This window comes from Rhea americana, unplaced genomic scaffold, assembly GCF_003343005.1.
Source record: "Rhea americana isolate MKP2758 unplaced genomic scaffold, rheAme1 scaffold_57, whole genome shotgun sequence".
Classification (NCBI taxonomy): domain Eukaryota; kingdom Metazoa; phylum Chordata; class Aves; order Rheiformes; family Rheidae; genus Rhea; species Rhea americana.
Genome location: NW_028186723.1, coordinates 5,059,722 through 5,073,807, shown reverse-complemented (window position 1 = coordinate 5,073,807; position 14,086 = coordinate 5,059,722). Strand labels below are relative to the sequence as shown.

The window sequence follows — 14,086 nt, the reverse complement described above, 5'->3', positions numbered from 1 at the left end:
GTGGCCGCTCCCTCCATCGCCAGCAGCCTGCGAGGATTTCAGAGCGCTCCACCGGCCCGCAGAGCAGCGTGCTTCGCAGCACCCCGAGGAGGCAAGCCTGCTTCACATTTTCTCTCTCTCTTCCCTCCTTTCAGTTTCCTCCTTTCATTATAGGATGGCTCCTCTCAATTTAAATTAAGGGAAATATTCTCTTTGACTTCAGCAGAGCCAACAAAACCAGAGGCTTTTCTTTGCCCCGCTACCTTTTTTTTCATTAATATCAGTAGTAAAGTTATAAGCGAGTTCACTACGAAGAAGAATATTTTGTCATAAACGTAGCCCTACCTCTTATTTCCTATATCCAACAAATGCTAAATTGGTTTTCAAATAAATTTTCTCAACAATCAAGTACTAGTATTTAGCAGGACCCGTAAGCACTTCTATAGCATTTTACAATTGCAAATCACTGCATAACTATTAATTAGCCTTAATGACTCATATTACCCAATAAGATAATGAAAAACCCTGCAGCTTGCAATATCTGCTTCTGTTTTCAGAGATGAAATGGATCTTTTAAARGGATACATTTGCTCATAATTCCTTTTCTGCATATCACTGTAATAACTTCTGRAAACAATTCAGAGTGTGTCGTGGCACTTCTTCTTCTTAATTTGTGAAGAAGAATTTTTTGCATCAAATATAGTATTTGCCACAAAGGTTCAGTGATAATATTCCTTCTTCAGGAGGCTTTTTTTTTTATTGAGTAACTACTGGTGYGGACCTATAGTTTGGTAAGGAGATGTGAATTTGCTACCTATTCTTTATAGAGAATAGCAAATCTTTCTTGGTTTCTTTCTGGGTTGCCACTGCCAAGGTAATGCTTAATGGATTGAGTCTTGTGAAATAAAATCTGTAAATAGAGTGTGAGCTGAGATCATTTAAACTCATTTCCCCTGCGTCCCCTTCCCGTCCTGGAAGCTGTCAAGTACAAGCAGCCAGCAAGCAGCCTGTTCTCCCAGTGTTAGTTTTAAGTCTCACTAGATGCATAAAGCAGCTTGTTTTTCACATACTTTCTGTGATGGCATTAAAAAAAATTGTGAAAAAAAACTCCTTCTCAATTCCACTCATTGCTATGAACTGGCTACAGCTAATCTTGCAAGGGCAGCAAACATTACTCTATTTGTCCATCATCAGAGCACTAGAAACCTATGTTTATGATAGAATTATAGTCGAATCTTAAGGATTTTAAAGAAAGGAACTGAACCAACTGTGGGTTTGTAAACAAACAATATGGTTTTGACGTCAGACATATCATTTCATATACTGGAACAGCATCTATCAGACAGACAGTTCCTGCCCCTAAAGAGTTTCTAATTTAATTTAGATGCATTCATGAAGTGGGATAGAACATCAAATTCGAAAAACTACAGGATACTGCTGAAGGCAAGGTCTATGCTGGAAAGGTTGTGAGAGATGTACTTTGAAGGAGCAATACTTTTCGCTCAAGTAAAAGAGGTGAAAGTTGTGTCTGCCGTAGGAGAAAAAAAGAAATGGAGGGGGAAGGGAAGTGTTCAAGGGGGAGAACTTCATTTTTCTTTAGAAATAAATTAGTTTGATAATTTTTCTTTACTAATGCTCTCCAAAAAAATCTGTGTAACTTTTTCCAGAGCAAAATAATCCTTTGTACAGCTTTCAGCAGTTCTTCTGATTTTGCTTTCCATCCTTCTTGGTTCCTCTCCTTCTGTTTGCTTTCTGTACTAGCACTGCAGAGAACTTTCATGAAAGACAACTCATTCGCGGAGATTTTCTGTTATTTATCATTCCAGCAGCAAAGGGACTATCTGCCCCACGGTGTTAGGACCAGCCATGGAGTTCTTGTGCACACAGTGCATCCTCCAAAGGGCAAGGCAGAGCAGCTAAGTTAGGAGCCCATTTTTCTCCCTTAATCAGAGGGGTATTCTGGGATGCTAACAGATTCCTGTGGTAGGTACTTATATTTAGYTGATGAAGAAACACCAGCAAGACAGCCCTTTACTATTGCTGTAATTGACAGCAATTTATCTTATGCTGCTGCTATCTAATGGCACCGATGTGGAAAAACTTATTTCAATACAAACCATAATTCTGAGAGCTGCTGTGTTTATCAGCGTGGGCCTTAAACGATATGGAGAAAAGTCTTCAGTCTCTTGAGTTTCTCTAGAAGCATATTTCAATGAATATTATAACAAYGATCCTTTTATTTTTAACTAAATAGTATTTTTTACCTAACTGCTTCCAGTTTCCTAGCTTTACAGAAAACCAGTCCTTTCCAGGGATGTTTTAGAGCTCAGTTGTCGTTACTCAGCTCCAGCTGTATGCACACAACACCGGTATCTTCACAATAAAGCTAACCATATGCCTACATCTTTGGAAAGACAATAGGAGGTTCATTTCCCTACATATAATTCCATTGTATGGAATTCTGACTACCTGTTGAAAAATTATTTCTAATTTAAATGTAAGATTTCTTTTTCAAGGAAAGCTGATAATTTCTACAAAAAAGAATTCTCAAATATTCAAAGTATATTTTTGGCCAAAAAAAAATTACCAGGTGTAATATTCAAACTGATATTGTAAGATCATCACAGAGATTACAGTGATTCATATCTGRTTATTTATAGCAGAAGGAGAGTTGCAATTCCTTTGTTTGATTTATTTGTGAGCTTCAGGATTATGTTTTTAAGCCATGCTTTCTAATCAGGGTAAACATCAGAGCTGAAGAATTAAGTGGAGAAAGTCAGCTACTTCTTTATGTCCTGAATTCACCAGTAAATATGAACAGTAAACATCAGACGGGGCTTCTGAGGCTTTTTTTTTTTTTCCTCTATTTCAGTGCCTGAGCTTCATGAGTGATACCACCACTTAGTCCGAAATTCTGGGATCTGCACATTAACTGTGTTTGTTTGTCTACATCCCCGCTCCCTGACTGGAAACACTTCACAGCGCCTGACGTGGTCTGCAGCCAAGGCAGGGCAGCGTGCCACACTGCCACATTATTTTGTTACGAACATCAATATGCCACACTGTCACTCGACCTCACGCGGGCAGCTTCCCTCGCCCGTGCTCCAGGAAACGCACGCTCTCCCTTTGCAAGGAGCCCAGCGGCCCTTCACTCATTCCCTTCTCTCTGCAGAGCTGGCGGGGAGCAGGCACCAGGGAGTTACTGGTGGGAACTCACAAAAGATGTGAGTCGAGTCACAGGTGCCCAAGCCACCCTGAAGCCAGATAAGTAGGGTATAGCGGCAGTCGTTCTGCCACAGGATGGAGCTCAGTGCAGGCTGCAAAACATTTCTAGGAAGCTGGATAAATACTCGAGCATTTTTCTGTCACTGATGTCTGTACTGCCGCATCTCGACTGCTGAGAGCACCCGTGCTCATACTCATTCAGGTAGGTCTACATGCCATTGCAGAATCTGCACCATTGATGTGCCTCCAGATAGAGGACAGCCAGAATAACTGAAAAAATCGTTTAGGTAAAGACCTTGATCATGTCTGAAGAAGTACAACACACACACACACACACACACACACACAGAGAGAGAGAGAGAGAGAGAGAGAGAGAGAGAGAGAGAGAAAGTAAAAAAGAGCCAGTCTTTGAAAAAAAGAGCATGTGAACTCCACGGTTTGAATTTTGCCCCACTTACTCTGTTCACCATCCTTACAAACCATTTCTCACACAGAAGTTCAACAACACTGAACAGAACCTGTCAGAAATGGATGCTCATAGCTAATTTTACCCTGGATAAATGGGACACAAGTGACATATAAGAGGTTAAATGGCACAGGGAGGATTTTCTTTTCTTTTCTTAAACCAAGCATGGTAAAATTAGCATTAATGGGGCTCATCTTCTGATGTAGAATCTAACTGGTTATAAAGATTTAGCATAATAAATCATCAGAGTTCTCCTCCTATCTGAATACAATGCATAACCAGAAACTTCTTTGCTGAGGGAGTTAAAGGGTTCTTGAAATAATAATGCAACAAGTGAGTCTAATGCAACAAACAGCAGACATTCTGTGGCAGTTTCCCCCATAAACTTCAATCTATGGGAAAAATATCTTGATTTATTATATAGCATTCGGACAGTTACGAAAGAAAATTTGCCAAAGATCAGAATAATCAACTCTTTCACCCAAGCAGTTTTTTATGAAAGAAAAAAACACAGAATGGGTCTGAGCAAAATAAATAAAAATTCCACACTTTTACCCAATAGAATTTTTTGCATCATTTAGAAATATTTACAGACATCCACAATCTTTTATCATCAAAAAGACACTCTGGCCTTTAAAATTACAACCTTTTCTTACATTTTCATTTACTGATAGCCTTTGAATAGTGTGTATCACTATCTTGTAGCCTCTATTCATGTCATGTTTGTCAAATGTAGGAATTTTTAAAATTGCACCTAACCTATTTTTTCCCTTCCCTTGAAACATTTCATTGGCTAAGCCATCATCTATGGATTTTAAATATATCAGTATTCCATTTTCAAACAATATCCGTAACACGGTTAATTATTACTAATGTCTAAAACACAAGTTTTGATTGATTGAAAGGACAATTAATTCCAGTATTAACCTGCAAAGGGCTAGCTGTTTTAATACTACCTGCCTTTGCCTGCTTTGGACCCATAGGAGGGCTGCAAAGAGAAACAAACATTAGCCATTCATTGCAAACGTATGAGCCTCCCTCGGAGCACAGCAAAGGCATTAGCGTTGCATCCTTCTGAACACCTCTGCTGTTCTACTCGCCCGTGTAATTAGCAMACAATGCAGGCCACAGAATTTCTTTGCAAAAGATGTTGTGTATTTTGGACCAAAAAGAAAGAGGAAAAGAGGTTGCTTTAAAATCCGATCCGAAAAATAGCTCTTTGGCTAAATGGCACTTTTAATAAAGATGTTTCCAGTGTTTGTTTGTTTATCAAAAAAAACTGTTACTCTCTCGTGTTTTGATTTTTGTTTCTGTGCACAAGAAGGAGGGGAAAAAGGATTTTACTAAGCAAGTCTTTCAGTAAGACACCAGATGATGGATAGTCAAACACAGAGTCTCCTGTAAACACAGAGGGAACCAAAAAGTATGAACTGACTCATAATTGTGTCAACACARGTCGCAGACCCTTGGTTTATTTCAGCCTTCCTGTTTTTCACAGATTTCTTTTCACACTACACTACTTTTTTAAGACATAGACTCTTTTCAGTACACCTTAGTGGGGTGCAAAAGCACACACATTTTTACACCAAAATGAGAGCATTTACACACACAAGTAGACTAAATTTCCACAATTACAACAGCAGCATTTTCCAGCAATGGCTTATGGTTGCATTAAACTAAGCAGTGCCTTTCTTCACAGCMGCCTTTGCCAGCTCTAATTGAAAGGGAGAAAATGTCCATCCCATTCCTACCCCCAAGGTTTTCCACAGAGGCTCTTGGGAAGTATCCAGAAAAGAGGAGTGTAACAAAACATCAACAGCCCAATCCTCCAGTTCATGCAACCCACTAAGGTTCAAGAAGTTTTTTTTTTTTTTTTTTTTTAACATGTGACAAGGTAAGACTGGGTCTGGGCTATCATATGAGCAAAACTATTAGAAGGCTGACATATGGCAAAGAGGTCTGTTATAAGCAGAAACCATCAATTTTTGTCTTGTGTCTATAAACAGCTGAATTGATGTACTATTTTCCTTAACAGAAAAATGCATAAAGTTTTCCTTTTCTGCTGGTTGCAGATTTTCACAGAAATTGGAAGAACGAGCCTCTCTGAGGTCTCTGTTTCATTATCAGATATGATTGGCACTGAGCAGTGGGCTGAAAAGCCATTAAGGGAGGGATTGATGAGTGGACACACAGTACAGCCGGATTCCCTGCAAGCAAGACAGCAGTTCAGCTGACAGGTAATCACAGAGGGCTGTTTCAGAACATTCCCTCACAAAACACCTGTGGAAATACCTTGTCAACTCTTACCAACAGTTCATTTAAAAGGACTTGTCGAAAATAACAAATGAAGACATGCAAAGCCAAGAGACTTGTCCTGCTGGACCGTCTTCCTCAGTAGAGACAGTAAAAGCAGTTTATAGCCTGTGAGCAATGACCCATGTTTGTCACTGGCCATACATTAGCCGTACATAGCCCACTGTGTGGGGGACTTGCAGGACCTGGTGAGCCCAGGATAAGGGATCAGCACGTGGAACAGATCCATGCTGTGTGCATCAAATGTACCTCACATATGCAAAGGGCTCCATGGGACAGACCCAGAGAGTCTGGCTCATCCTAGATGTGCCAGATTCACTGCACATGCGAGGGGGAGCTTATCTATTTATAAACAGTGACTATTTGTCCGGGATGTTTCAATCTCAGCTAGATTAACTGAATAATGGTAGAGCCAGCAGGACAGATGACCTTATTCAGGCTGAGTAGTATCTCATTCCTTGTGTAATCACATCCAGCACAGTGGGAAAGCTATTCAACACAAAAAAAGAGACACAGAAGCAGGATCTGGACCTTATTTCCCATTGTATAAAAATCAGTTCCCATAATCGCCAATCAACACTTAATCTTTGCAGTGACGCCATATTCACAAAGAGCGTCACAAGGTGAACCTCTTGCCCTATTACTTCTCCAGTTCTTTCATGAAAAAAATGAAAAATAAATTACATTAAGCACAATGCTGCCATCGAAAAATGCCAGAAACAGCATTTCAGAAACACAAATCTTGGGCAGACTTAATTTTTTAAAACTAATCCTTTCAGGATAGTATTCCTTTGTAAAGAGCAAGAATCTTATTTGATGCATTTTTCCCCTTTTGGAACCAAGGTAAATGGAACAGCAGAGAGAATTCTCTATGTAAATTACAATATATTAAGTGAGATTCACTTCCAGCAGGTTCTATACCATCAGAAATTGTTCCAGGGTTTGCATGTCTGTAGAGCAGATAAGCGGCCTTGAACTAGAAAAAACTCTCTTTTTGCTGCCTCCTCTACCTTTCTTTACCTCCTTTTAGGTCAACAGCAGAACATGACGGAAGTGAAATTTACTGAAGGAGACCATGAAAAGAGTTTCAAAACATTCCACATATTTTCTCTACATAAACACGCCATGAATTTCGAATGTAAACAGTGTTAGAGSACTGTCAATCAGACCCCAGGAGTTCACCCAAGATAGACAAATTATGCTGCTTGCTATCTCAGTTGTTACAGTTTCTTGCCTTTCATTCATTCATTGCCAGTGCCAGGATTTATGTCAGTGTAAGAAGGGAAAAAAGGAGGCTCAATGGCTGAAATTAACCTCTTCCTGTGAAGTTTCACTGAGCTTTCCAGTGAAAATTCACAAGCAGACATCTGCTATCATTGTTTGGCAAGGAAGCAGTTAAAAGTATGTTGAAATTTCTCAGATATAAGCAGGAAAAATTCTGTGTTATGGAAACAGTCACTGCAAGTTCCACTTCCAAACCTTCTGTATTTGGCCCACATAAAAAAATAATACAATTAAAAAAAAGTTTTATGAATCATGTAAAAAAGTAGACAAAGATAGTGTTGTGGTGTGAATATAGGTTGGTACTGCTGAGCTAACCTGCCTGGCAGAGTGAAGTGGCTACCACTTCAAACACTATATCCAGAGAAAAATTAATATTAATCTCCAGCGGCATCAGAAATCTCACCGTTTCCATCATGTCTCATTTCCTAGCTGATAAAGAGTAATGCAGGATGTGATGAGGGAACTCGTTTCTGAATATCCTTCAATAGCCACATTGGCTCTGATACGTACCAAGCCAAAGTACCTGTCCCATATACCAGGTATTATCTAACTGTAAAGTCCCTTTGGCTTTAGAGCCTGTGCAGGTAAAGCAAAGGGGCTAGACACTATCCGACCCTGCCTCGCAACTACATCACATCTAGTTAGGAACTAAAAAATGTTTAGTTTATATAGCAGCATCACAGCGGCGGTGTGCAGTGCATGATCATCTTTAAACTGATTCCATTTAATAATGAGTATCTTTAATGCAGTTTTCCTGAACCAGTGTTCATAGCACATTTTATTTCTACAGTATTCCAAGAAAGGAAAAAGCTCTTACCTATTGTTCTTCGGAGATCTTCACACTGGCTGATGTGAGGGAATTTCAGTATTTCCTTCCACTTTTTGCTTTTGCCTTTGCGTTTCCCTCCACCTCCTGCAAGCAAAGAAACATCAGGATTAGATTGCTTTGGAGGCTGTGCCCAATCCAAAGTCCCTATGGTTATCTTTAATAACTATAGCTTAGACATTGTGGAGCTAGATGTAGACTAAAGTGCAGATTACACTAAAGTTTGAGGTTATCTAGGCTGAGATAGGCCAAGGAGGCCACATCTGGCACCAAAGCAGGTTGGCAAAGGTTAGGAGCTTAGGCTTGCAGTCTCCAGTTCAGGTAACAGTGCCTGAACTGAGCATCTCCAGCATCACCTCCATGCAAGCTGAYAGCCATTTCATGCCAGTCAAACAGCCTGGTAAAGTTACAGCTCACCTCTTTTCAACTTGGATCTCCCTCTCCTCGTTTGGGAATGAACCCTGACAACATCCCTAAAAAAGTGTCTGCCTTCCATCCTTCACTTTATGTATACTGTCTCTGTGGCATTAAGACTYGTGCTACACACTCTGGCCACACTCACTTCACAATATTCTTTGGGAGGAGGAGAACAGTGGGAGAAAAGTAATATAATATCCTCATGTAGAGAAAATCTCTTTGTGCTTTTTTTTTTCCTCTCCTCACTCTTCCCCAGGAGTTCCTGAATCTAACTGTCCTCACGCAAAAAATCGTAGCTAGCTTCCTCCAGTTCTGGGAGAATGAGGTCTGAGGTCCTCAGCCCCTCCACACACCCACTGACGAACCTCCCTCATCAATGTCCTTTCATAAAGACCCTGCTGCAGGTGTCACTGGCATCTCTAGGTGCCACATTTGAGCTTATCTAGCCAAGACACATGCTCCTGGTGCTTACTCTTCCATGGTCCCCACAATTCCTTGTTTCCTTTTCCCTCCATTTCACTTCTCCAGTTCTGTTCCCCGCTCTTCTCTTTTTCTAGTCCCCCAGTGCTTTCTCCTCCTCCACTCCTAGGTTGCCAGATCAGAAATCCCAAATCCTCATATTCACATTCTTTAGTCTGTAGATGCTTTTCCCCATTCTTTCAAAACTTAAGCTGTCTGAATTCCTGTTTCTAATAGTTCAGCACCCCAGATGGCTCAAGATGGGGGATTCAGGCCTGACACTGCTGTCACAAGCATAACACAGCTCTGAGGACCTGTTTCTGGTGCCCTGTTCCTGGCTTGGAAGAGGCRAGGCTTTTGCACTGGAATCTGACCACTAAAGGTAGCTTTTCTGGCATACACAAGTTTACTCCTTGCTGGGATCACTAGAGGATGCACTGCCTACAGGGTTAGGCTCCCTCAGCCTGAGCAATCCTAAGGCAGGCTGACATGATGTGAGAGCTGTCCCCCAGTGTCATGCTAGAYGGGCTCTCAGATTTGAAACAGCTCAACTTAAGAGAACATTTGTATATTTTTCTTGTCTTTTTTTTTTCTCTCCTTGGGCATTTCTTTACTCTAGCTGTTCTCTTGGTTTCTCTCTTCTGCTCTCTCCCTGCCGCATGCTTGTACCCAAGAAAGGGACTCAGCTGCCACATCAGCATTGATAAACAGAGCAGGAAGTATGGTGCTATGTTGGGAGTTTTATTCCTGCCTCTTTTGTCTGCCTGTCCTGCTCAGATAGGCTGTGAAGCCAACTGAGGAAGAATACCCCTCTGAATGCGAAAGCCCAGATGCAGTCTGTGAGAGTCTCCGAGTCACTGTACTTAGTGCAATTCAGTCTCCGCACACAAAATCTGATTCACTTGAGTCTATTTTACATGCGCTGGCACGTAGAATGACTAAATCAGAGCTGAGTTAATTCTGTAGAGGAGCTGGTAGAGTCACAATTGCAGACTAAGAGTGTGTTGGGTACTACATGGTATTGCAGGCTAAATTAGGAATATATTGACTCAAAAGGTAGCAGACTTACATAGAAAACATGGGCTTTTGAAAAAAATGCCAAATATTGCTCTCTGTGGAGCATTTCTGATCACACAGTGATCACACAATTTTCCACAGACTTCAGCGAGGGAGTGTGTCCCACCTTTTGTTCTGTTGATTTTAGTGACCAGTGATTTTGTCACAAAAGAGCTTGCCTTGAATTACTTTAAACTCTTTACTGACAAGAATTTAAAGTATGTCTACATTGTGCAATGTAGTGCAGAGATATCTGCATGAGCAGTAAAGGAACTAGCTTGTTTAGACTATCAGGAGTACAGCTGTGTTACCCTTTCCAGGAATTAGTCTCCAGCAAAGCTTAGAAAATTGTGACTGTCTCCATATTACTTGGCATTATGCAACACCGATGTGCCCTTTATGTCTATAATGAACACTTCTTCAASCTCCCCTCTTCAGTGGATCCAAAACACTGCTGCTAAAGTAATTTCTTCTTTCATCCTTCCAACCACAATATCAGAGAAACTGTCTTGCTCTCTTCCTGTGGTGCATGTCACTTAGTCTCATGTACTGAGGTCTTACGTATGCTACAAGGCGCTGAGAAACGTTTTGTGGACTGTGGTGTGGGAGCAGCACACTGAAATAGTCTATCAGCTCTCCCGGAATGCAGCCCTCTTGCCTGGCCACTAGCGACAGCAGAGGTTGGATCTGATGACCTGGATGGTCCATCGTTTGCCTTCCTCTCCCTGAAAGCCCACACCTGCAAGTCCTGCATAGCTGCTCCTGTCTGCCAGGCTCCGCTGCCATGCCCACCTACTCCCCCAACTCTTTCTCTTCCAGGAACCTTACTGCACACTCCTTTACAGTCCTGGTTTATGGTTCATCATACTGTACATTATGCTTACCTGCCCCCTCCTACCTGCTCAGCCCTTCCTCCCTTCTCACACCCCTTTGGGAAATCATCCTTCCTCCAGGAATTCTCACTTCCTTTTCTTCATCAATCATTCTCTTCAGCTACATTTTCTTCCCTGAATGATTGTTCATGTTTTCCCTAGCATTCACTTATCTTGTGAACTTTCARTCCTATTCTGTGATACCAAACCTCCATTGGAATTAACTGAATTAAGTACGTATTTATTAGCAACGGGGGAGGGATAGGAAATAAGGGGAGGGAAAGGAGGGAGAGAAACTGCTAGCTGGTGTTAAAGCTGAGTGCTTCTGCTTTGATGGCCACAGGATCTGAATCTGGGTTTTTGAATCTCTTCCTTAGCCTGCCAACTCCTAGAGCAGCCCATCCCACCTCCACATACCAACATGTGCCTCTCGCTCCTGCCTTGCTTCCTCTCCCACTGCAGAGAGCCAGTTTTCTGCTTTTGCTGTCTAATGGACAGGGAGGAATACTGGGGTAGGGAGCCACAAGTTCTCTGCTGGAGAAATGAACAGGCACCAGAGGCAGTAGAAGTGATATTCAACCACTTGGACAGCTGTTCCTGCTAGAACAGTATTCCCAATAATTCCTGGGCAAAAAGGGAGGCAGGAGTAAGCCAGAGGAAAACATCCTTTAAGCTGCATGTGCACAACATTGGCAAATTTTCACCCACGGAAGGTCTACCCTTTAGGCCGAAGTACTGGATGTTTCAGGGTCCACCTGCTTCTCCAGTCACTTTCAAAGAAGTCYTCACAAAATGGTTGCATCTGTAGCAGCATTAAGCAGTGCAGGGCATTATAAAATTACTGTTTGCTCTAAATGACATCCCTGAGATTTGTGCAGGGAGGCACTGACTATACTAGGCTGGGCCAGGATGTTTTAAAAATCCATTCAATGTAAACTATATATTGATATATTTACACTGGATGATGTATTTCTAACATTAAATTTCCATCAAAACTGGAGAAGGGCTCCATGGTTCCTTATTACAACTGTGATCGATACAGCCAGCATGTTCTCTTCTCTTTTGTGGCCATCCTCCAGAAATAAGCAGCCTTGCCTGATGAATCATTTGCTCTTAGCTGAGCATGAAGTAGAATTACTATTTTGCCTGTGACGTCTTTATGTTAAAGATTCTGATCAACTGCTCTAATCGACCTGACCTTTCCGCTCTCAGCTTTTCTTGTGGAGCCAGCAAACACTGCAAACGTAATTGTGTGTGTGTGTTGGGGGGATGGGGGGGTGAAGGACATAATGCAGCGAGGCAGCTGAGATAGGGTAAATTGTCTAGCAGAGCTAAAAGCTAAAAGAGGAGGTTTCTCTGAATAGGTCAGTAATTGTGCAGGTTGCAAAGGGAAGCTTTTCACACATTGCCTTGATTGCTGCCTTTGCACTGTCTATTCTGTTCGGAAGGATTTGTAATCTTCAAGGGAGCTTTTCTGAGCAAAATCTGACAGATTTGTCATATTTTATATGTGAGTTTTATCATGTGGATGGCCTAGCTAATTTGAAACCTTGGTTTACTGGTGATAACAAAAGGTGAGCTCCCTGCAACAGCACGAAATCTCAGTTCCACCCCCTTGCATTCACTTAACARCTCAGCATTTGTAAACTGGGGATTAAAGTTAACTCTCTAATACATCAACTAGCCCTACAGGAAACAAAAGCATTTGCTCTACATACTACCTACTAAAAGTATATGGCATCTTCATCCCATCTTATGATAGCGGATGGCAAATCTAGCTCTGATCTTTTTGTGCAGAGAGATTTCAGCAAAAGTACACATGCAAAGCATCTGGGAGCAAGAGCCTATAGCATATTCCATTAGCACCTCACACCACCATGCCATATGGCTTTTAAGCATGGGTAAACTGGCTTCAAACTTTTTGTTCTGTTCTCACCCAGGCTAGTAAGCATGCATCATGCCCCCATGCTACCAGACCTGGCTAACCCAAGTTGGCCAATATTTCATTACCTTCACCTGTATGTGCAATGTGGTTAATCCACAACTTAGGTAAACTACCCACAGGTCATTGAGAGAGGACCACAGTTTGTATCTTCCATTTTGCAACAGTAGCTAGGCTTTCATCCAAGTCCTTTACACACAAGAGTGTAAGTTCTGTACACTCTGATTACAAGGCCTTGGTTACAAAGTACATGAAAATAGTGAAACAAACTTCACAAAAAAAATTGAAAGTCCAAAAATCASGGTCAAGAGAAGGCTGGCTTTTAATAACAATCAGTTTCCATTAACCAGAATACAGAGCGGCAGCGCAGACAGACTCAGTGAAAGCATGTTTTTTCCCTTCATCCTCCTACCAGTCTTCCTTTACTCACTCTCCCCTGTCAGTGTATACAGCTGTATGGCACTCATCTGCCTGCCTCTGCACCTCCCTCCTAGCACTCCTTCTGTCGTTTGGGCATATTACATTAAACAAGTTGTCTGTCTAGTACAGTACTGACCACAGGCAGCTTCAGAGCAATATCTTAGAAATTAATTGTTTTTTCAAACATTTGGAAAGAAGAAACTTTCTTCCTCACCCTATTACTCAGGCATGGCTAATAAAAATGTGAAGATACGTTGCTTCCAAAACTTTCTTCTTTTTTAAAAATACTTATACTATTTAAATTCAAGCTGTTGTTAGACTCCTAGTGAATGCTGCAGACCATTGAATGCCCCTTTGCCTCATGTGCATGTGAGTTCCAAAGATTAACTACGTATTTGTAAAAGAAAAAAAAAAAAACACATCAGTTTTAAATACGGTACTGCTTATTTTCCTGGAGTCTCTTCCTAATGAGACAGTATGAATAAAAATTTTCAGCCCATCATGTTTTCCTAAGAATTTTCAGCATCTTTTATACATCCTCTCTTGTTCATCCAGTTTCTAAAGCAAATGGTCCCATTCTTCTTAGTCCTACTTCACATGGAAGTTCATCCAAGTGTGCCATTYTTGTTTCATATCAGTCCCACCTATTCTCTGCACTATTAGCAAATTTAAATGGTTTGTTTCCAAAGAAGGAAAGATACTGCTCAGTCTCTTCCCTTCACCTTATCCTTCTCATCTGAGAAAGCAAAAAATCCAGGAATTTTATCCATACAAGACCTTAGCCCATCCTCTTGACTAACCTGTGCTTAAAACAAGCAAAACAGTAA

The 14,086-nt window shown here is 41.2% G+C and overlaps 1 protein-coding gene across 1 annotated transcript in view; it reads right to left on the bottom strand.

Moving 5' to 3' along the window:
• Nucleotides 1-14,086, bottom strand: part of GRK5 (G protein-coupled receptor kinase 5) — a 117,744-nt gene that overhangs the window by 88,546 nt on the left and 15,112 nt on the right. The window contains exons 2-3 of the mRNA XM_085319104.1: nt 8,983-9,095; nt 8,085-8,180 (exon numbers count right to left, since the gene is read on the bottom strand). Coding sequence (XP_085175230.1) covers nt 8,085-8,180; nt 8,983-9,095 — 209 coding nt within the window. The remainder of the gene's footprint in view (nt 1-8,084; nt 8,181-8,982; nt 9,096-14,086) is intronic.